This window comes from Danio rerio, chromosome 13 (assembly GCF_052040795.2).
Source record: "Danio rerio strain M-AB ecotype USA chromosome 13, GRCz13ab, whole genome shotgun sequence".
In the NCBI taxonomy this organism is placed as follows: Eukaryota; Metazoa; Chordata; class Actinopteri; order Cypriniformes; family Danionidae; genus Danio; species Danio rerio.
The window spans coordinates 47,602,285-47,627,524 of record NC_141033.1 but is presented as its reverse complement, the minus strand read 5'-3'; the positions used below and the strand labels follow the sequence as shown (position 1 = coordinate 47,627,524).

The following is a 25,240-nucleotide window of genomic DNA, read 5'->3' as shown; positions in this document are numbered from 1 at the left end:
AGAAATAATGTACAGTATAGAATAGGTTTGGGTGATGTCGACCAATTTGGCATTGTACGATGTGTAATGTGAAACATCGCGATGGACCATGGCATCGTCATCATGTGAAAATCTGAAGAGCGGGGAGGGATCCGGGGATGAGAAGGGTGCGCGACTTATTTGAGGACCGGGAGGGAGATGTGCGATTTTCAGGAGATTATCACTCGTTTGCGGGCATTATGAGTCCCGCAAATGTATAGAGACTCCCGGAACTTTTGCTTTGTGGTTCATTGAAGAAGATGCCCAGAGGCGATATGAACGTGGAGCTGTTTATTGCTCTGGTGAACAATAATTATTTCTTCATCGCTGGAGCTGCTACTTGAACCATCCATAACAACAAGTGTGTCAACTTTGTCGAGAGGGGTCTGGCTACAGACTTGGTGCAGTGCAATCTAAGCTGCATCCAATGCTTTTTAATGCGCTCACCTAACCCTACCCGACACAGTGATGTCACTCACTCCATTGAGTGCATTGTGTCTGACTTTGCATCGCTGAGTGATGCAATCTCAGCTTGCACCATAAAGGCTGCATCCAGATACTATTGACTTTGTCTTCTTCTGTGTTCAAAGCGGGTGTCAGAAACTTAAAGTTGTGTAGCGCCATCAAACGTCAAGGAGTGATTTTGCATACTCTTCTGTTCGGCACGGTGAAAATTGCTTGGGTTTGAATCCGGAAAAACGTCTTGAAAAACGCTGACGTTAAACGCAAACGAAAAGCGTCCCTTTGTTTCAATCTTCAAGTGACATATTTACAATTTTTAAAAATCTGAACATTTAATTGAAACATTTAATTCATTAATTTTCTCTTCAGCTTAGTCCCTTTATTAATCTGGGGTCACCAAAGCGGAATGAATCGCCAACTTATCCAGCATATTTTTTTACGCAGCGGATGCCCTTCCAGCGGCATCCCATTACTAGGAAACACCCATACACACTCATACACTACGGACAATTTAGCCTACCCAATTCACCTATATTACATGTTTTTGGACTTGGATAGGAAACTCTTGCAAACACAGGGAGAACATGCAAACTCCACACAGAAATGTCAACTGACCCAGCCGGGGCTCCAACCAGCGACGATATTACAACTCAATCTGCCAAAGTGATGCTATTATTATTATTATTAATATTATTATTATTATGTTTTGATTACTTTTTATTGAAATGGCCAAAAAAGGAGTGAAGTCAGTGAGGGGTAAGTCTTCCAAACCACTCAAACCCCTCTTGGATACGGGCCTGCACATATGTTTTGCACAGTGTATCTCTCTAAGAATGTGTTTTGAAGTTCGTCTAGACACCTTACTGGTGTTTAAATCACTGTATGAATGTGTTGCTGTTAACCAGTTTGACAATAGTTACAGGAATTATGAAAATGTTCCTTCCCAAATCTGAAGCGTGAAGCTCTTTCTATTCCACAAAAAGTGCTCTTTCTATAGTATAATACATGTCTTTCGATGTTTCATGTTCTTTGCACTGAGGTAAACACATCTCAATGACTCCTTAGAATAAAAGCTCTTTATTTTACATCTACGGGTTCAGGAAAGACCTCCATGGGACATTTCCATTGCACTAAGGTTTTTTGCTTTGAAAAGCCTTGCTGTGGAAATAACTTTTAGTTACCACCCAGAACACCTTAGCAGACGAAATTTACATCTGGTACATCGTCTGGTGCTAAAAAGTGGAAATTGAAGTCAAGCCAAGTCTAACATTATATATAAGCACTGCTGTTTCCTTGACTTTAAAGGTGCTTTTACTGGAAGGCCTGTTTTAAAGATGGATCCCACCTGAGGTGTGTTTTTCAAAACCATCAATAGACAGACAGCCTAGCTGGCAATTTCCATTATTGCAAACATAAATCTGTGTTTGGGTGGTTCCCAAATGAACATTTACAGACAGCATCGCAAACTTGTGTGGTTGAACCCTCTAGACCTGTAGTTTGAAGCAGTCGTTCCTGGCTGTGTCCTATTCTGAGTTACCCTCGCCATGCCCTATTTATTTTAAACACTTTTAAAGGTTTTAAGATTAAAGTTGTCTTGCTTGTATTTTATGTAATTTGCTTCCAAAGTTATTTTTATTACACACTTCATGAAGTTTTTTTTCTTCTTTTTTTTCTGTTTTTCGTATATTTACGGTTGTAAATAGCGTTATGGGATGTTGATCTCTGCTCTGTCCACTTTTGATGTTGAAAAATCAACAATTTAAGTGGCTTTTTAAATATTTTTGTAGTTTGACATCATATAATCAAGCAGACTCATTCTAATTATGTACCCCTATAGACATTTCTGGAGAGCGCCAAACACGTGCCAGGAGCAGGAACCAACCGACTGATCCTTTCCCCCACCCACTTCCCTAAACCCAGCTGACAGTGGATGTTTCTCAATATGTGTTCTTCGGCGATTTTGTGTCCTCGTGTTGTCATGTAACGTCATCATCAGCTGCCAAAGTTCAGTTAACATACTCAGGAACGGGGGATACGTGAAACTTCCCGGATGTGTTCTTGGTATCAAGGACAATGCAGACATGAGCACCAATCTCGCTCTAGAAGTACCAGAAGTCATTGCGACTGGAGGTGGGAAGTGCAGCATTTCATTTAGATTTATTATTTAAGTTCAGAGATATCACTTATTTACCTCAAGAGTTTCCCTAAATGAAATGGTGAATATGGCGACTGGTGGTGCAGTAGGTAGTGCTGTCGCCTCACAGCAAGAAGGTCGCTGGTTCAAGCCTTGGCTGGGTCAGTTGGCATTTCTGTGTGAAGTTTGCATGTTCTCCCTTTGTTTGCGTGGGTTTCCTCTGGGTGCTCCGGTTTCCCCCACAGTCCAAAGACATGTGGAACAGGTGAACTGGGTAGGCTAAATTTTCCCTAGTGTATGGGTGGAAGTATGAATGAGTGTGTATAGATGTTTCCCAGGGATGGGTTGTGGCTGGAAGGGCATCCGCTGCGTAAAAACATGCTGGATTAGTTGGCGGATCATTCTGCTGTGGCGACCCCAGATTAATAAAGGGACTAAGCCAAAAAGAAAATGAATGAATGAAATGGTGAATATAAACATCACCATGGACATCTTAATAAAGGAATGAACACATTAAAAGGTGTTTGTTTGCTGAAATTTGTATTAAATTCTGTTTTATTTATATTGTGCAACACATATTATAATGTTTTTATTCAGAATATATATTTTGAAAATGGGAAAAAACAATAAATGGTTTTATGAATGCTGTAATGTTTAAATAACTTTCCTTAAAAAATGTGTGTAGGTCATGTGACCATCAGGAAGAACGCAGCATCTCATTTCTCACAAGACCCGTTTTCTGTTCTTGCGGTCTCCCGAGTTCGTTCTTCCGAGGACACCTGGCAAGACCGGTCTCCACAAGAACGCAAGTGTAACCCCGGGGAAGTGACACTGACAACTCGAAGTTGGATCTAAATGCAGGTTTAATCAGTGGTCAGGCAAGCATTGGTCAATACAGTTGCAAACCGGTATATGGAGACAGTCCAGAATCGTAGTCGAATAACAGGCAACAGGTCAGAAGGCAGGCGGCAAACAAGGACAAAAGGATAAACTAGGCTAAGGTCAAAACACGGAGAAACAAGACAAGGAAACCGCGTTCTAGTGTTACTATACAGATAACAGGACTCGGCAGTGTGAGTGAGTGTGCTGCTTATATGGTGTGTGCAATCAGTCTCTGACAATCCTCAGGTGGTGCGAGTAGTCAGTCTAGATAAGGAAGCATGTGCGAGTGTGACCGGAGTGCATGTATGAAAATGTAGTCCAGAAATGGCTGATTTGTAGTCCATGGTTATTGTTAGTGAAATCCAGCGATCCTATGAAATCGCTGGTAATCATGACAGCAAGTCCGTTCTCTTTGTTCTTGGAATTGAAAAACAGCCAGTGTTTTGAAAAGCAATCCAGAAAAGAAAGGTCCTCTTTTACCACATTCTCACCCTGTTGTTTACTTGTTTATTTCATTTTTTGGCTTTTGCTTTTGTCTTACCTGCTTTCTGGAACCATTCTTTGCCAGACCTGTCATCACGGTCAGCTCCTCTTCATGTCTCAAGTCCACCGACATACGTGATAAGCCACTGGACAAACTGGTAACAGAGAAAAAGCTGGTAAGCCTGAAAAGGGAACGGTGTCATACTGCGTTCATTTTAAAGACAATACCATACATTCCTCTGGCTACATAATTTGCGATCAGAAATGTATATAGGAGGATGTTTTCAGAATGAGCCTATGTTGACATCATTCATTTCCCAAATGATGCATCGTATGCCAGTTCATCAGCGAGTTACATCATTATTTTAAAACGCATCCACTAGGACCTATTTATCAAGCAGCCACAATTATGTTACACAAATACTACTTTCAGGCACTGCGTAATATCATTGCTCCTACTGCAGCCATGGTACTGCAGCAAAGGAAAGATTCTAGACTCATCCGCCTAGAAAATAGCAACTTTTACCATTCTGTCAGTCTTCGCACATGATGCCACTACAAAAGACTCGAGCTTTAAATAGGAAAATGATCAAAATCCTTTTATTAAATAATTTTTGAACACGATGCTAATGGTCTAATTCGATTCAATGGTTCACGCTAAGCTAAAAGCGCTCCCAGGGATCAGCTGGATTCAAAAATGGTAAAACTCGAGTGTTAAAGTTAAGTTGTAAAATAAGCCTATTTTTTAAAAAAGTATCTGCTCTCTATTTTAAAAAAACTGACTACTCTTATTCATACAGACCTCTGGAGCTGTCTTTTAATCATACAGACCTCTAGAGCTGTCTTAAGGAACTGGGGGCTAAGAGGGATTCTTAGCTTGATGAAATTTAATAACTTGCTTTTATACTAAGGTTTGGAAGTTCCAGCTCCAGGTCTTTATTTTATTTGATCTTGTGCGTGTATATGTATACATTTATTTTTTTTAAAGCAAATTAAATACACCTGGACTAGATGTAATTTGGCCCTCTTGGAGTTTCTTTTATATCCCTGTTTATTTCATCTGTGTTATGAGAAGAATGGCAGCGTCTCTGTCAGCACAGGTGGATATTGTATACTTTATTTTCCCCTAAGGAGGGGGATTTTTGTGGACTCAGTGTAGTATTTCAGTGTAGTCTGATACAATAGAAAAGATTAAAAACAAGGTATCAAAAAAAAAAAAAAAAACAGGTGTCCAATTCAGTTCCCTGAGGGCTGCTTGACATATATTTTATTTTTCTGCTTTTATAGATACAGTTGAAGTCAGAATTATTAGCCCCCTTTTGATTTTTTTTCTTTTTTTTTATATTTCCCAAATGATGTTTAACAGAGCAATGAAATTTTCACAGTAAGTCTGATAATATTTTTTTCTTTTGGAGAAAGTCTTATTTGTTTTATTTCGGCTAGAATAAAAGCGGTTATTAATTCTTTAAAAAACATTTTTGGGACAAAAGTATTAGCCCCTTTAAGCTAATTTTTTTTCCCGATAATCTACAGAACAAACCATCAATATACAATAACTGGCCTAATTACCCTAACCTACCTAGTTCACCTTATTAACCTAGTTAAGCCTTTTAATGTCACTTTAAGCTGTATAGATGTGTCTTGAAAAATATCTAGTAAAATATTATTTACTGTCATCATGGCAAAGATAAAATAAATCAGTTATTCGAAATAAGTTTTTAAAACTTTTATGCTTAGAAATGTGCTGAAACAATCTTCCCAGAACAGAACAGAAATTGGGGAAAAAAATAAACGGGCACTAATAATTCAGGGGGGCTAATTATTCTGACTTCAACTGTATATATATATGTGTGTGTATATATATATATATATATATATATTAGGGATGTAACGGTATCAGAATTTCACGGTACGGTAATACCTCGGTATGAATGTCACGGTACGGTATTTATTGAATCATTTACAGGAAAAAACAAAACTTATGAAAATACTCCAAAAAAGTGCCAAAAGTGTCAATGACATACAAATTAGCCATCTATCTGTAAGCTTTGAAACAGGAACTTCAATTTTAATAACAAAAAAAATATTAAACCATGTAAAAAATAAAGTTTCAATTTAGTATTGTTGAAAACTCATCACATTCAACATTTAATCACACTCAGCCCATCTACCCAGATGAGAGCTCTGCTAGTCGGATTTCTCATCAAGCATCTCCCGCTGGATCTAATCTCACTATATTTATTAAACGGAATATTTCATTTATCTTGTTGTCTTTATCTAACGACATAATCCCTGACTTTGGTCATTGGAATCTATTACTTGTTCTCAGGTAACGTGTTTTGGCTGAGCGCAAAGATAAGTTAATGATTAATGTAACCACGTAGCCTACATTCTGTATATTGACTGATCGCTTGCCTTTATTTCCTATAATGTATAAACTTATTGTATGTTATACTTTTAAAATGGCCATTATCGATTCTTAAAACTGATACTCAGCAAAAGAGAGGCTGTGTTTCGTATTTTCACTGAAATTGAAAGGAGGCAGTTGTTATCGGCTCCGTTTTGTTATAAATATCCACACAGTGAAGATGACGCTCATCTTATGCAGCACGACGCCTCAACATGTCTGCTGTCTAAGTTGCTAATATTAAAATGAAAATAGGCAGTTCCTTAAATCATGTTTAAATTTTATTGTTGACAAAGTGAAACAACGAAGCCAGGGTGATGTGAATGAAGTTATAAAGTACACTGTTCCCTTTGAAGATTTACCCGTGTCCTCGGTATAATCTGCTTTTCCATATCAAACTGAGAAGAAGAGACTGCAGCCTTGATCAAACTTGCGAAGTCTGAACTTACAAGGAGAGGATGCAGGACTGAACTGTGCGTGTTAGGCTACTTAATATTCAGGAAAAGCCCCAATCAGAGAGGCGAATGTCTGCAGCCCCGCTTCCGTTTTTAGATGTCTCCGTTTTCCATCATCCACACTGAGACGGAGCAGCAGCGTTTCAGAATAAAAACGGCCTCTCCAGCCGTGAAACCGTAAGTTTTACTGGATAGCAAAACTTATGCGTTTTCAAACTAAAACGCATTAGTGTAAACAGGGCCTTAGAGTTTTCCAGCTCTTTTCATCCCCGCTTCTAGCAGCACACTCCATTTCCGCATTACTGGATCTGTAGCGACAACAGACCGCAAGGGATGATGGTCAAGCATGGGCTGATGGCAATTGTAGTTTTCGCTACCTCCCGTTCGCTTCATTCGCCTGAGCAAATTTTCTCAGAAGACCTATAGTTTTACCGAGTCATGCGACTTCGGTGATATCGAAAAAAATTAATATTGCGGTATGACGGTATTTACAATACCGTTACATCCCTAATATATATATATATATATATATATATATATATATATATATATATATATATATATATATATATATATATATATATATATATATATATAATTTGGAAAAAAATCTATAATTTTACAAATGCTTCAGATGATTTTGTCAATTGCAAGCATATAAGCATACAATAGAGCAAAGATAAATGAAATAAATAGTGCTTTATACTTTTCCAGAGAGTCGGAGAGGGGTCTGGATAGATACAGACCCTGTGCAGTTGCAACCTGCATGCAATGCTTTTTAATGCTCACAACTAACCCTACCCCTAACAGTGACGTTTTGAGTGCATTGTGTCTGACATTGCATCTCTGAGAAAATCAGAGAAATGAGAAAATTCAAGTCTGCATCCAGATACTATTGGAGAGTCAGACTGTATTCAGGTTCAGAATTATTAATCAAATGTAAAAAAGCACTATCTTCATTGTATAAAAAAAAAAAAATCAGTAAAATTATTTTCTATTAAAGTCACAAATGTTTTGGTGCAACATTTAGTCTGGAAATTCAGGCTGCATGATATTGGAAAAATCTCGGACATCGCAGTATTTTATTTTTCTGCGAGATAGATACATTTGAAATCACAATTATTACCCCCCCACTTGAATTTTTTTTTTTCTTTTTAAAATATTTTCCAAATGATGTTTAACAGAGCAAGGACATTTTCACAGTATGTCTGATAATATTTTTTCTTCTGGAAAAAGTCTTATTTGTTTTATTTTGGCTAGAATAAAAGCAGTTTTTATTTTATTAGGAAGCATTTTAAGGTCAAACCTATTAGCCCCTTTAAGCTATAGATTTTTCAGATAGTCTACAGAACAAACCATTGTTATACAATAATTTGCCTAACTGCCCTAACCTGCCTAGTTAACCCAGTTAAGTCATTAAATATCTCTTTAAGCTGTATAGAAGTGTCTTCAAAAATATCTAGTCAAATATTATTTACTGTCATCATGGCAAAGATAAAATAAATCAGTTATTATAAACGAGTTATTAAAACTATTATGTTTAGAAATGTGTTGAAAAAATCTGCTCTCCGTTAAACAGAAATAATTTTTAATAATTCTGACTTGAACTGTATATATTTTGCAATACGTGAAGTTTTATAAACAAGTTTTGAGAGGAGCATGTGACGTGATTGATTGCAGCTTGCCCATCATCCATAATCAGCAATAATTCAATCAAACTGATTCAAGCTTACAATAAATAGGCTGATTTCGCCTTACTTCCCTTTCTTTGTTTTGGAAGAATCCCCCCTTTTACCCCATCTCCTCCTTTTTCTTGCTTTATCAGGGGGAGCTCTTAAGACCTACCTGATCTTGGACCCCCATATATGCTCATTGACCAGGCTGTAGCCCTGGGCCCAATTATCTCCGAGCTCAGGGTTCTCTCCTGGGACAGAATTCCAAACCTGCTATTATTATCAAGCAGTATCCAAGAGTGAACTCTTGAAACTGTAGCTATAGTTATAATGTACTGTGCATCCGAAGACATGCACTAGGTGAATCAGGGTCAACAAAATTGGCCATAGTGGATGAGTGTGTGTGTGAATGTGAGGGAGTATGGGTGTTTCCCAGTACTGGGTTTCAACTATAAGGGCATCTGCTGCATAAAACATATACCAGGATAGTTGGCGGTTTATTCAACTGTGGCAAACCCCTGATATATAAGAGACTGAGCTAAAGAAGATGGAATGAATAATGTACTGTGGGTAAAATGGTTTAAATTGGCTTGACATGCTCGAAGGGTCACAGGCCTTAAAAACACATGTGAATAAAATCTCTCCCACTAAGGTTAAACTTTGCAATAACCCAACAATATTTTGAAATGCAGTGTCTGCTCAAATATAATCCCGATTCGTCATTGTGGCAGATTCTGCAATGTGCGTTCACACATTGCGAAATTGATGCTGAAACAATATATTGTGCAACCCAACTTCAGAATAGGAGTGCCCCTTTATTGCTTTTTAATGACAGTATTATATTACATATTGTATATACAGCACTATCCAAAGCTTCGGTTCAGAATTACATTAGTAGTTTTAGTGATGGCAAATTGGTATAATGTTTATATATACAGAATACATGTCTATACAGTAGTCAACATTTGAAGTGCATCAAAAAAAGTCATGACAAAAATGGGTGTTGCTTAATTTTTCGGACAATGAGAGGTTTGAAGAGAAGTTTTGATATACATACATATACAAATACATATAATTGTATTTATACAACTAGTCTGAAATTGTTTTGGTCTGTTTAAGAGTTGGAGAGAGATAAAGATTGATTGATTCAGTGAAACATGCTGGAGTGTCATGATTTGGGTTTTGTTTCTGGCAGTGCTGTTGGCAATATTGTCTGCAAAGACATGTTTTAATCCATTATGCCATCCCTTTCTATGAAGCAACATCTGTAATGGTTTTAATTTTCAGTATGATAATGATCCCAAACACACTACTAATGCAATCCATTTATATTTGAGGTGAAGCTGATAAACCTTGACAATCATGAAATGGCCTCCACTAAGTACAGACCTGAATATTACAGAGGCACTGAGACAAAGAACAAACTATTCTGAATATGTCTTGCTCTACTAAACATCAATTGGGATTAATTTGAAAAAGACAAAATTCACAGGATGACTATACTGTAGACAACATTTGAAGTGGATTTTTTTTTTTACAAATCCTTAAGATAAGCATTGGGGTTACGCAACAGTTTTAGGACAACTTTGATGAGAGGTTTTGATATACATGCATATAAATACATACAATTATCTAACATTTTTATTAAAATACCGGTCTGTTTGTTTAAGACCTGTGAAAGAGTTGGAGAGACAAAAAGAATGAGCGTTTTAGTGAAACATGCTGGAGTGTGTTTGTCCTGGGTTTATTTCCCTTAGTGCTGTTGGCAATATTGTCTGCAAAGACATGTTTTAATCCATTATGCCATCCCTTTCTATGAAGCAACATCTGTAATGGTTTTAATTTTCAGTATGATAATGATCCCAAACACACTACTAATGCAATCCATTTATATTTGAGGTGAAGCTGATAAACCTTGACAATCATGAAATGGCCTCCACTAAGTACAGACCTGAATATTACAGAGGCACTGAGACAAAGAACAAACTATTCTGAATATGTCTTGCTCTACTAAACATCAATTGGGATTAATTTGAAAGACAAAATTCACAGGATGACTATACTGTAGACAACATTTGAAGTGGATTTTTTTTTTTTTACAAATCCTTAAGATAAGCATTGGGGTTACGCAATAGTTTTAGGAAACTTTGATGAGAGGTTTTGATATACATGCATATAAATACATACAATTATCTAACATTTTTATTAAAACACCGGTCTGTTTGTTTAAGACCTGTGAAAGAGTTGGAGAGACAAAAAGAATGAGCGTTTTAGTGAAACATGCTGGAGTGTGTTTGTCCTGGGTTTATTTCCCTTAGTGCTGTTGGCAATATTGTCTGCAAAGACATGTTTTAATCCATTATGCCATCCTTTCTATGAAGCACCATTTGTAATGGTTTTTTTTTTCAGTATAAAAGTTTTCCCAAACACAATACTAATGCAATCAAATCATATGTGGGGGAAGAAAATAGCTGATGACACATTTTTTGCCAGTGCTCTAGGCAATATTCTCTGCAAAGACATGTTATAAGACATCTGTTATGCCATCCTTTCTATTAAGAAGCATTTATAATGGTTTTATTTTTCAGTATGATAATGCTCCAAACAGGGCCGGAGTGGGACTCCTTTTTAGCTCTGGAGTTTCAAGCCTTAGACCGGCCCACCTTAGTCGACGACTGACAATATTAAAATAACGTCATTTCCAATTCAGTTTCAAATGACACTAACATGTCTTTTTCAAGGACACAGCTGCTTTAGAACTACAAATGTTTTTCATAAATATGGGAACATTAATTCTTTATAGATATCCAGTCCTTTGTAACAGTCGTCTCACACACACAAAAAAAAATATGTATCCCTACATAAGTAACCCAAACAGTATTTTATGTCTTAACACTGAAAAAAAACATATTTTATTTTATCAATTTTTGATCATCATTAACCTGCGGGCTGCATTTAGCTCACAGGGCTGCGAGAAAATAAATAAAAAGAGCGGAGCTGCAGCAAAATAATGAATAAAAAGAGTGAGGTTATGGTCAAATGAACAAATAAATTAATAAAGTGCAACTGCTGAGAGTGCAAGCAGCTAGGGACATCGGCCCTCACGGCCAAAAAACAGACCGGCCCAATTTAACGGATTAGCCAATCCGGGCCTGGCTCCAAAACCCACTGCTAATGCAATTAAATCATATTTGTTGGAGGGGGGATAGAAGATAAAACAACAGCAGTCATGAAATGGCCTCCACAAAGTCCAGACCTGAATATTATAGAGGCACTGAGACAAAAAAACTAAATACTGTGAATTATTCCTGGGTCTATTAAACATCAGTTAATAGCAATTTGAAAACGACCAAATTCACGGGAGGTCTTCAACTGTACATGTATATACTGTAGTCAACATTTGAAGTGGATCAAAAAAGTTTTTAAAAATATTAAATATTCCCAAGACAAGAATGAGAGTTGGACAACAAGAAGTTTTGATATATAAACACATATATAAATACATATAATTTTCTGTTATTTTCTTTATTACAATACAAGCAGTTGAGATTTGTCGGTTTAAGAATTGGCGAGAAATAAAGAATGAGCATTTCAGTAAAACATGCTGGAGTGTGCTTGTCCTGGTTTGGGCTTCATTTTTGCCAGTGCTTCAGGCAATATTGTCTGCAAAGACATGTTTTAATCTGTTATGTCATCCTTTCTATGAAGCACCATTTGTAATGGTTTTATTTTTTAGTATGATACTGATCAAAAACACACTGCTAATGCAATTAAATCATATTTGTTGGAGGGGGGATAAAATATAAAACAACAACAGTCATGAAATGGCCTCCACAAAGTCCAGACCTGAATATTCTAATATAAAAATAATATATTTAAATATTCAAGAACAACCATGGACAGTGCTTAGAGAAGCCTGATATTTATTTTTCTGCAAAATATAGGACAGTCTCAACAAATCTATTCAGGTTTGTTGATGCCAAGGAAGGTTACATCAAATACTGGCTAATAAAACAACCAGAAACATACACACACACACACACACACACACACACACACACACACACACACACACATACATCGTGTAATTAGTAAAAAAATTATGACTTGTAATTTTGTCTTTGAGTAAACTTTAATTTCGTTTTCATTCAGTTAAATACTAATAACATTTCTTCCAAATTCACAATTTGAATGTACGCATTTAGAGCTTTTTATTGGCGTAATACCAATGTTTTGACATTAGATGTTCAATCACAACAAATTAAAGAGAGGGGTCTGGCTGCAGATCTGGTGCAGTGCAATCTGAGCTGCATCCAATCCTTTTTAATGGGCTCACCTAACCCTACCCGTCACCCGTCACAGTGATGTCACTAGCTCCATTTGAGTGCATTGTGTCTGACATTGCATCGCTGAGTGATGCAGTCTCAGCTTTCATCATAAAGGCTGCATCCAGATACTACTGAAATTAAAACATTTGTTATTTTAACCAATTGTCATTTTCTGGTGGAAAAAAGGCTCTAATTATCAAAAGTTTATTGAAATCGGAAAGACATTTTTATCACATCTTTATAGATATTATAACATTCTGCTCATACTATACCTAATAAATCTAGTGAATCCAGAGAAATTGAGAGATCTAAAATGTTTTTTTCATTTACCTATAACACAGGTGTCAAACTCAGTTCCTGGAGGGCCGCAGCTCTGCACACTTTAGTTTCCACTTTAATCAACACACCTGATCAAACTAATCGAGTCCTTTAGGCTAGTTTGAAACCTACAGGTTAAGCCTGATTTATACTTCTGCGTCAAGTGACCGGCGTAACCCATGGCGCATGCAACGCGCGTGGCTGTGCATTTATACTTCTGCACGCTGTCTCTGTTGGTCTGCATTAACACTTCCGAAACGCTAGTTGGCAGTGAGGTGTAAATGTTCCTCTGTGTCGAGTTTCTTCGCTGCTTTTTTGCTTTTCCTGAACACTTCCGGGATGTACAAGTAGCTCAAACTCGCTCATTTTGAGGCAGGAACCGGCGGACGTGCAACAACTTTAACTATGAGGTAAACACAAAACAAAACTTTCCATCCGGAGCTCCTTCACAGTACTCCACACTTGTAAACAATCGCTCGCGCCATTCGCACGGCTCTCGGTCCTGCCCCGACTCGTCAGCGCTACCAAGCCGACCAATCACAGAGCTTGCGCTACGCGTTGTTGCGACGTGTAGTTACATTTTTTGAGAGGTGCACGTCAGTGACGGCGATGGCCACGGCGAAGGGCTATGCGTTGAGTTTAGGGAAGAAGGAGGGTTGGTCAGTTGATCGCTCAGTCAGTCAGTCATTCAGTCAGTCGACAGCAGCCTTTGGTGGATTAACGTACCCCTATGTACATTTCTGGAGATCGCCAATTATGTAGCCAGAAGTACATATGGCTGCATTTCGTCTTTAAAACAAACGATTCGGAGCGGTATGACGCCGTTCCTTTTCGCACTTACCAGCTGACCACTTACCTTCATATGGACGGCTTTCCTGCTCTTACCAGTTTGTCTGGTAGCTCATCATATATGTCAGCTGACTTCAATCGCTGTTTCGTCTGTGCTTTTGTTGAGTTTAGGGAAGAAGGAGGGTTGGTCAGTTGATCGCTCAGTCAGTCAGTCATTCAGTCAGTCGACAGCAGCCTTTGGTGGATTCAAGAGAACAGCAGATGGGACTGGCACTCGCAAGAAAAATTTGAAATCTGAAAAAGCGTACACAACAGCGACCTCTGCTGGTCAAACAAAAAATGCTAATAAATGTAGCTCCAGGGACGTATTTGGCGATCATCAGAAGTGTGCATAGCGATTTGTTTTTAAAATGAGCCTGTGTTGGTGTTGAAGCAGGGTTGAAATTAAAACGTGCAGGGCTGCCACCCTCCAGGAACTGAGTTTGACACCCCTGTTCTACAAGTTATATTATAGACCAGGGATCATCAAACTTATTCCTGGAGGTCTGGTGTCCTGCAGAATTTAGCTCCAACCCTAATCAAACACACCTGAACAGGCTAATCAAGGCCTTAGGTATACTTGAAACACCCAGGCAGGTGTGTTGAGGCAAGTTGGAGCTAAACCCTGCAGGTTTTACTTCTATACAACTGTTTCTTTTATATTTCATCTGAGAATTTTTATTTTATTCTATGTTAATCATTTTATGCAAATAAATAATTGATTAAATAAATAAAAATCCTAATGATAACATTTTAATGTGAAATTCTGAATGATTATTTTATTCTAAACATTTATTATTACTATAAATTAATATAGAATTCCTGTTTCTGTACATCTAATTCATTCATCACAAATAACAGCAACTTTTGTGGAAATCTTTTAAGGAATTGTGTGTAAAACGAATCAGTCTCTCTCTCTCTCTCTCTCTCTCTCTCTCTCTCTCTCTCTCTCTCTCTCTGTTGTTTTTGAGCTGGTGGTTTGTGAAGTCATGCAGAAGTAAGAAGGTTTAAAGCAGGCCTCATTATCAGAGCTCAGTCAACTGTTCATTCTACTTATAAAACCCAGCTACAGACTATTATGTTGACTTTCACTTTCGTTTTGTGTCTGTGTTTAGCCTTCAGGTTAAAGCTTAAAAGCTTTTCTGGTATTTAACACGTGCTGGCAGAATCAGGCAGGCAGAGATTTTGGAGACCTGCACACATTGCGTATCTTTTGTCCAAAATCTTTGCGTGATTGAAAAGCCAGCACAAAACGTGTTACACAATCTCAGAGAAAGTCAATCTTCCTGAAAAGGCAGATAAATAGTGTAGGGGATGTCAAAACATCCAAGACTTGACGATACATGATCGCAACAATGGTCATGCTATCTTTAGATGTTGTTGGTAGTAATAATAATAATAATAACTCATTCATTCGGCTTAGTCCCTTTATTAATCTGGGGTCATGAGAGCGGAGTGAACCACCAACTTAGCCAGCATGTTTTTACGCAGCAGATGCCCTTCCCATCTCTGCAAAACATCCATCCACACACGCACTCATTCACACACACACTCATACACTACGGAAAATTTAGCCTAATTCACCTGTACAGCACATCTTTGGACTGTGGGGGAAACCGGAGCCCCCGGAGGAAACCCACGTGAACGCAGGGAGAACATGCAAACTCCACATAGAAACGCAGAGGATCGAACCAGCAACCTTCTTGCTGTGAGGCGACAGCACTACTTTCTGCACCACTGCATCGTCTTTATATTAATAATAATAATAATATAGATACATTTCTACAAGGTTGTTATGGTTAGCTCACTTCAAGAATGAAAACTTCTCGGTGATTCACTCACCCCTTTTCATTCATTATGTTCAATATTTTCTTTTTTTCGTCAAAAAGAAATGATGTTTTTTAGGAAGACATCAAGGATTTTTCTTTATATAGTGGACTCCCATGATGCTCAGTGGGTTGACCTTCCAAGCTGCAGTTTTAAAAGGTTTTATTTATGGAAACAATGTGTTATTTCTTTAAATTATGAAACAATAATTAACTTTTTTTCTGTATATAGATATATAGGACCCTTACACAAAAAAAAAATAACTCTTTTGTATTTTTATTTAGCTTAAACTCAAAGGTCTGATGATATCATGTTTGTCTATTTTGTGTCGTGCATTTCGAAGTCTCTTAGTTTTATTGGAAGTTATCCTAAATGTATATTTCATGATATTCTTATTTTAAGACGGGATATTGCTCACTGAGCAAAGCAACAAACTGCATTTTTGCTGATTAAGCTGCCAACACACGAAGCATGCGCTCAAAAAAATAACTCATTGGATGAACTTAATTGAGGGCAGGATTTCCATCCAATAAATTTGTTTAGCACCAACTAAATAAAAACATTTACACAATTACATGCAATTGAGTTGGTTCAACAAGATTTTTTCTAATAAAAGTTTAAACACATTTGTATTTTTATTTAACTTAAGCGCAAAGGTCTGATTATATCATGCATGCAGTAGTGGAAAGGGTAAGGCAAGGCAAGGCAAGGCAAGTTTATTTATATAGCACATTTCATACACAGTGGCAATTCAAAGTGCTTTACATAAACAGGAATAAAAAAGACAAGTTTAGGAACATAAAATGCAGACAATAAAAATTATTAAAAACAGATAAAAACAAATTAAAATGAGTTAAAATAGGTTATAAAAGAATGAAAAAGAAAACGAAAAACATAATAGTGCGATCTGTCGGACGCAGCACAGTGCTCATTCAGTAAAGGCACAGCTAAACAGATGTGTTTTCAGTCTTGATTTGAATGTGCCTAATGTTGGAGCACATCTGATCATTTCTGGAAGCTGATTCCAGCAGTGAGGAGCATAGTGGCTGAAGGCAGATTCACCCTGCTTTGACTGAACTCTTGGAACTTCTAGTTTATATGATCCTAAAGATCTGAGTGATCTCTGAAAAATACTGGTACTGGTACTGAAAAATCATACTCAAAAGTGCCTTTACTTGTCTAAAAATGTAGTGCAAGTAGAGTAAAAGTATCTGTTAAATCGTACTCAAAGTATGAGTAAAAATAACCCTTTCAAAAGTACTCAAGAGTAATGAGTATTACACTGTAAAAAGCTGATGTGTTTACATGTTATCTGTGAATGTGTGTAAACGTAACATTATGTAGTGCATTTAGTTATTGCCCAGCAGACACACAACGTCATATACACAAGATGTAATATTAGGTTAGATTTAGGTAGTGATGTAAGGTGACCAAAGTTCAGCCGAGCAGAGGAAATCGATGCGCAAGCAAAGAGATTCACATTCTCATAGGCTATTTCATAAATGCGATCTCAATTTCTAATACTGCGCTCATGACATTTGTCATTGAAATAACGCCACAGGTAATTGGTAGATCTGTGCAAAAAGGCCTGCCGCCACAGCTGGGAAAAATCCTAGAGGAAATCTCTTTGCGTGCTGTCACTTGATGAACGAAGAACTCAAAAACCCGAAGACTCAAAAGGTGAACTAATCATTGGTTAAGCTTATATGGGACTGTCAGTGTTGGGTAAACAAACTACTTAAATTCGAAGACATGGTAGAAGACGTGAGCTGAGCTAATCATAGACAAAACACCAAGTAAACAATGAAGCATTATTTTCTCTTTCTTTGTATAGTAGCATTGCATTGTATAGTAGCATTCTAGTTGTGATTTATTTGTAGTGTGTTCAACGTTTGAGCTTGTTGTAGATGTGTCCGAAAGCATCTCGTATAATGTTATTTTGGCATATTGAACTAAGTGAATGAAATGAGGCGAGGCAGTGGCGCAGTAGGTAGTGCTGTCGCCTCACAGCAAGAAGGTCGCTGGTTCAAACCTCGGCTCAGTTGGCGTTTCTGTGTGGAGTTTGCATGTTCTCCCTGCCTTCACGTGGGTTTCCTCCGGGTGCTCTGGTTTCCCCCACAGTCCAAAGACATGCGGTACAGGTGAATTAGGTAGGCTAAATTGTCTGTAGTGTATGAGTGTGTGTGTGTGAATGTTTCCCAGGGATGGGTTGCGGCAGGAAGGGCATCCGCTGCGTAAAAACTAATAAGTTGGCGGTTCATTCCGCTGTGGCGACCCCGGATTAATAAAGGGACTAAGCTGACAAGAAAATGAATGAATGAATGAAATGACTCAAAAAAAGATTCGTTCTCATCTTGATGAACGCGACTCAAAGGTCTGAGCCAGTAAAATGATCCAAAATTCCCATCACTAGATGGCAAACATGCACTTTCTGCAATCATCCTGTCTAAATGTACTCTTTCTTCTTTTCCAGACCTGTTTTCCGTCAATGTGCCTTCTTATCCTGTACTCGCTGTGCGTGGAGCGACGGCATTGCTTTCATGCTTTTTTGAGTCGGACTCGAACCCCTCAAGTCTGGTGATCACGTGGCAGCGGGTGGAAGACATGCGTGTCGTTCACAGCTACTACCACCAGAAGGACCAGCTGAAGAGACAGAGTGCTGATTATTTCAATCGCACACACTTAAATTACAACGAAACTGCTAAAGGAAACGCATCTCTGAGTATAGCAAGTTTTGGACTGAAGGATGCTGGGATATACGAGTGCGTAGTGAGCAACACCAAAGGAACTGACAAAGGAACTTTACAACTCATTTACGCAGGTACGCCAAAATGCTGAATTATTTCTTATTTTATGACTTATTGAATTGTTGTTGTAGGGCTTCACTCTATCAGCCTAACGACAGAATTAGACGAATGGTCGAAGGTTAAATGCTTAGCCTTTTGTAGCACTTCTGTGAGGAATTCTTTAACCTTTATTTATATTCATTTGCAGTTCTGAATTCAATCTCAGTCCAATTTTAGGTGACCATCAAATTTATAATGTATGTCTAATTATAAGTATGGATCACATTTATAATTTATGAACTAATTTAAAGCATGGGTCTCAAACTGACGTCAAAAATATAATGAGATTCTGCCTGCCAAAACATGTATTTTTGATTCACTATCATTGCAGTCGCATATAGCCGCTTTTTTGACCCCCCTACTGGACATTTAAAGCACTGTACCTAACTGTGAGTTAAAAAAAACTTAAAACTATGCCTTAGTGTTTGGCAAGTGTAAATATTCCATAATGTTACAATGTAATAATATCTAGTGGTTGTTTGTTATTTGGATATGTTTGTAAAAATGTATTTAAATATTTTAAACAAGTGTTTTAATAAGATTTATAACAATAAATATTGACAATCTGTTATACAAGGCATTTCCTTGTTTTGTCACTTGTTTCGGAGTGATATTTCTAAATGATTTTAAATCAAGTGTAAAGTAAATTATTATTCTTTGTCCTTGTTTGTAATTAGGGGTATTTTCATTAAATCATTTATAGTGAATAGCTAAGTTTAAAATTATTTCTGTCATAACATTCGGGTCAAGATTTTATGTTTCTAGTTTAGGTTGATTGAACTTAAAACATTTATGGAAACTCGCTGCCCTAAAAAAGCTAATTTCGTCTTGTTGAAAAAACAATACTTTTTAGGTTTATTGTACCTAAGATTTCTATAGTGTTGTACTAAAAACCTTTATTTCAGTCAACTAAATATTTAATTAAATGCATTTGAAAACTGAAATACAATAAACTTAAAAAGTATTGTTTTTTCAACAAGACGAAATTAGCTTTTTTAGGGCAGCGAGTTTCCATAAATTTTTTAAGTTCAATCAACCTGTCCGGGCTTACAGTGTATGTGTTTGGGTTACTTTCGGTTTCTCTCAGTCAAAAGTAACGCACATGCAGATTATTTCAGGGGCTGATTTAAATGTTGAAATATATGTATGTAAGTAAGCTTTTTTTTTTTTGCTGTAGAATGGCCGAGCCAATCACCTCACTTGAATCCAATAGAAAATACTAATTAGAGATCAGATTTGATAGACGAGACCCACAGAACTATCAAGACTTTTATACTCTGTTTAAGTCTATGAATAAATTCACACCTGAGCACTTCATATGACTTCATTCTCCCCATGAAAGGCGTTTTTAGGCTGTCATCGCCAGAAAAGCCTTTTATATATTAAATATATATATTAAAATTGATCTATTAGAGTATTAAATACACTTCAGTGGTTCAGCACTTTGTCTGTGTGTCATTTCATTGTTATTACACAGAACTCATTTTTCATGTGTGTGTTGTTTGGGTTTTTACCAAAATCGGGTTCAATTCCATGTCAACAGCTCCTTTAGAAATATTATTCCCAGGAAATCACATGACATGTTCATCCCTTTTTTCCCCCACTTTAATCTACAGGACATAATGATTTTTGGAGAACTCAGAATGAATCCAAACAAAACACATTACTTTCCAGAAAAAAATGATAGAATCAAACAATAAACAGCATTAATTACTTAAAGATAAATCTAAAGGATTGTCCAAATTATACATAGTGTTGAGCTTCAGAGCTCTGCAATACAGACCGGTCTGGATACAGACTCGCACCCTTATACACATTTCTGCCTGAGAGCAATGAACGGTTCATTTGTTAGAGAAATGTTTTCTAAGTCCAAACTCAGCAAGAAAGATGGCAAGAATTTGTCACATGCAGTTCTGGGCTCTTTCTCGCATGTCCTTTTCTTCAGATAAGAAAGTTTATTGATTTATTGGATAACAATTCTCATGGTCTGGCCTCAATGAATTCCATAACAGTTCTCGAGGTCTGATATTTTGAGGTCTGAGAGAGGGTTCTTTTGCTGTGCTCGTGTTTAAGGGGGCGTGGCTCTAGACGGCAGGGGAGGGACTAATTCAGAGATTTATGCTAAGCTGTTAGCATTGTGGAAAATGACCTAGTGCACCTTTAAATGTATTTAAATTAAGTTTTCTTTTCATATAAGCTCATCTCATATCAAAATCATGTATCATTCTTATTTATTTTTGAATTTCCGCGCACCTCAGTGCTTCCTGTTTTTTAGGTCATTATTATTTCGTCTCACTTATAGTTTTTTTCATATTTTCTTTTTATTTGGATTGTATCATTTTTTTAGTTATATCTGTATCCATATTATTGTCTATACTATCATCATTATTATTAATATTTTTTCTTATTTTCTTTGTCCAGGTTCTCCTCCAAGTCTACTTGTTCCCTGTCTTCTGTCCTCTTGTATACCTCTTTTCCTCTCATCTTTCCTCTTCCACTTTCTTCAACATTTCCTTCCATATTTATTGATGACAGGTAAACTTAACCAATTCTATTTTAGATGTGCACACCTGACTAGCTGTGTATAACTAACTGATTAATGTGTGTGTGTTCATTTGAATGCATTTGCATGTATAAAAGTGTGTTGAGTGGTTTGCAAATCACTGTGTGTAATGTTTTGCAAATGTTTGAAGCTGACAGTTGTGCAAATCTAACCTTGCATTTTGCTTATTGAAGGTCAAGTTTGCCAATTGTTGAAAAAACTAATATTTTAGTGTGTAAGCAAACAAAAAAAAAACTGTATTATCCATATTATTGTTATTATTACTCCAAATTTTCTTTGTCCAGGTCCTTCTCCAGGTCTACCTCCTCCCCATTCCCTGTCTCCTGTGCTCCTGTATACTCCTTTTCCTCTGATTCTTTCTCCTCCTCTTACTGCAACATTGCCTTCTATATTTATTAGTGACAGGTAAACTAAACCGTTGCAATTTTGTTCTACTTACACCTGACTGGTGTGTCTGCAGTTATGCACCAGTGTGTGTGTGCACACCTGACGTCTGTGTATAACCAACTGGTTCCTGTGTGAATGCCTTTGCATCATGATTAATATCTGTGTCTACTGTAATTTATTAAGTCATTTTTAAAATGTGTACTTTTCACTTTCCCTCGAGTACATTTTTAGTGCAGTATCGGTACTTTTAATCCACTACTTTCCTTCAACCTGCAGTCACTATGATTCCAGTCCAATCAAATCGCACATAGACAGTAAATCGCATCATATTGAACAATTTCAAGAGATGGGCACTTTATAAATGCAGCAAACCATTTGGAAGCATTAAAAAATGTCCCAGATGTCCAAAATCTTTACACACAATGAGCGAGAGGGAGTTTAGATTGCATGTCACTGATCCCAGCAGACACACAATAACATTAATATGAGGTTCGATTTAGGTTTTCAGCATCTAAGGATAATGTTATTTTGATGTTTAATAATGACGTGAAATGATGTTGATTTGAGGTTGTGTTGTGACCAAAATCCAACGTTGAGCCAACATCTTAAACCAACGTCATATACTCGCCAAATACTGACACTTATTCGTCAGGTATGGGAACCAAAATTATTAGACGTTGATATTTGCTTGTTTTTAGGTTGCGTTGGAAAGTAACCAAAATGTAATGTCGGTAATGTCTGTCTGATGTAAGGTTGTTAGTTCAGCATCCCCTGTTCCCCCGCCTTTTCGGTTCACACCTTGACGGTGCACCTCTACATTGGACCAATTTTTTAAAATTCACTCACAGTGTGATGTTCAGACTCCACTGCGTTACTCTCCCACTCTATTTTTTTTCTTTTGTTATTAATTCCAGAGGACAAACTTGCACATAACACAGTTTTTCTTTGGTCTACCTCTGATAGGAGCACCTCCAAGTCACCTGTGAAGTTTCTCTTCTTGCTTGGTTTTGCCATTGCTTTTTCGTTTGGTTTCAAAAAAGTAGAGTCATTACCATATTTAGGAGGAGGCAGGGAGGGGTTTTGTACTCGTGCACGTGTGCTCAGTTTCACGTTAATTCAGATGTACAAAGAGAACATGCATGGGATTCAGTGTCCGCAGTGTTTCATACATCTGAATTTCTTACTGCGTACGCACATTTACAGCTTTAGCCCCTTTCACACAGTGATACCGGTAAATATCCGGAAAATTTACGGAACGACTTTACCGGTATATATAAAAAAGCGCTGTTCACACAGGCGAGGACGTTACGGAATTTTTCCGGAAAAGAGCATTCACACATCCATTCCAAAATACCGGTAAATTCTGACATCAATAACCACAAATGAGCTTTAAACGGCTGCGCTTGTATTTGTAAACATTTGACTGCATTACAAACTCTGTGGATGATCAATATTGTGAACAACTTTCGCAGGATCACTTTCGCATGTCGAGATGTTCATAATATGTGCGTGTGCATGCGCTCACAGGCTGTTTCACAGGTACACGCAAAGCTTGAAGGTAAACAAACAACGGCTTATCATAAGCATCTCATCGATGATTATTTACACAGTTACCATAAAGAAGAACATATAAACGTGATCTGACTAACTTCTAGTAGCTAAATGTGTCTGGAAAAATATTCAAAGGCTTTTATTCTCATAAACCGCGCGGACGTAAATGCGTCTGACTGTTGTGATATGCTAAAGCAGACGTCTCACGTCAGCACGTTCTAGACGTGCACGCGCTTATTACGGCAATCTTCCTTCTGCGTTCACACAGCACAGCATTCCGGCAAATTGCCGGTAATGTTACAACTTCTCTTTCCGGAAAATAGCCAGAACGAATTTACCGGTATTTTCAAAAAGGACCTGTTCACACATACAACCTTTCCGGAAAATTCCCAGGGCTGTAAACCAGACACCAGATTAAATGCCAGCAGAGATCTGTCCTCTTTCAGCCCTGTGGTAAAGCACTGTCCTTTTCAGCCTCCTTTATGTGGTTCTGAGAATCATTTGTGCTCTGTACAAAGGCTGACCCACAAAACCAACACCTACAAGTCATAGACTGGCTCTCCTGTCATTTGCTTTGGCAGGCATTCCTCAGTTCATGAGAGTTATCCAGCTGAATAAAATCAACACACTGCCACACAGCTCCCAAAGCACAAATTTAGTTGGACAGCATTTCAACTTACAAAGTCTTCATCAGGTCACAAAAGAAACACACTAAAAAGTATGCTAAAGATTCAATAAGAACGTACCTTTATTTTTAAGACTGTATTCACATTCACCTTTCTCATGTTTAGTACCCTTTCGAAAGGGTGCTGAAAAAGTGGTGTGGTTTGGTTCGGTACGCCTTTTGACAGTGAAAATGGCCATAAAATCATAGCAAACTGAACCATACCGTACCAAACCACTGAGTGGAAACGGGCCATATGAGATGACGTGTCGGGGTGGTGGAGGCATGCTAAAGTCGTGAGATAATGAATGTAGGATGAGTTTGGTATTGATGGGAGTTTTGTCTAATGCTGATTGGATAATAGAAAGATTGTCAAAGATGTGTTAAAATTGTTGAAACATCTCCGCATATTCTCCTACAGAAATTTTTATAAAACATTACTTAAAAAATCTAAAGATAAATTTGGCTGCTTTCTCTCCATCCTCAAGTCCCCTTCATTATTCAGTGTGCTCTCAGTGGTTAGTCTGGGCCTTGTTTCGAAACGTCTCTATTTAGTCTTTCTTCTGTGCCAAATACAATAACAATTCATGTCATCCTGTGTAGGATATTCAAGCACTAGTTGTCATTATTTACTCTTTCCCTCATGTCATTCCAAGCCAGTACTGTAATGTTTTAAAGCACTTCGGCAACCACTTATTTACATTACGTAACAATGTTATTGAAATTGCTTCCTCTGAGGTCATTCAAGATGTCATTGGTTGGGTTTCTGTTACCCTGCATCAATGCAAAACACTGATACTACAGTCAGCAGCATTAAAGCTTGATGGAAATGCCCCTTTTTTTACTCAATAGAACATTAGAGAAGATATTAATCTGAAACTGTTTTTTGGTGATTTAGGGCCCTGTCATACACCCAGCGCAGTGTGGCGCAAGGCGCGGTGCAATAGTCTTTTGGTAGTTTCAGCTTGGCGCAAGAGTCGTTTTGAGGTGTTGCGCTACGCTTTTTAAATAGCAAATGCATTAGCGCTCTTTTGTGCGCCCATAGGCGTTCTGGTCTAAAAAGGGAAGGCGTTCTGAGACGGACCGCTGGCGCGTCGCTATTTTGAGAAACTATAATAGATTTTTCATTAGACCAAAACTAACCCGGTCTAAACTCCTGCGCAGAGTTGCGCCTCGCTTATGCACTGCTTAATACGCACAAGAGAGCAATAGGCAAATATCTTTACTTATGAAAAAAATTAATAGTAAGGATATATATAGAATATAATAAGAATATATATATAGGATATAAATATAAAGGATTAAAATATTACAAAACATATTTTCTAGTGTATATATTATATGTATATATTGTTGTGAGAGAGACACAGATGTTAGCGCAAGAAATCATTGGTTAAATGAAGCTCGTCCTCCT

The 25,240-nt window shown here is 37.5% G+C and overlaps 1 protein-coding gene across 3 annotated transcripts in view; it reads left to right on the top strand.

Annotated features, from left to right (window-relative positions):
* The window catches only part of LOC797620, a 102,113-nt gene that overhangs the window by 33,549 nt on the left and 43,324 nt on the right, over positions 1-25,240 (top strand). For all 3 annotated transcript variants that reach the window (XR_015506365.1, XR_015506366.1, XM_087279743.1), the window contains exon 2: positions 18,289-18,636. Coding sequence is in view for 1 of the 3 variants with exons in the window: in XM_087279743.1 (XP_087135869.1) it covers positions 18,289-18,636 (348 nt within the window). In the remaining 2 variants the exon portion in view is untranslated. The remainder of the gene's footprint in view (positions 1-18,288; positions 18,637-25,240) is intronic.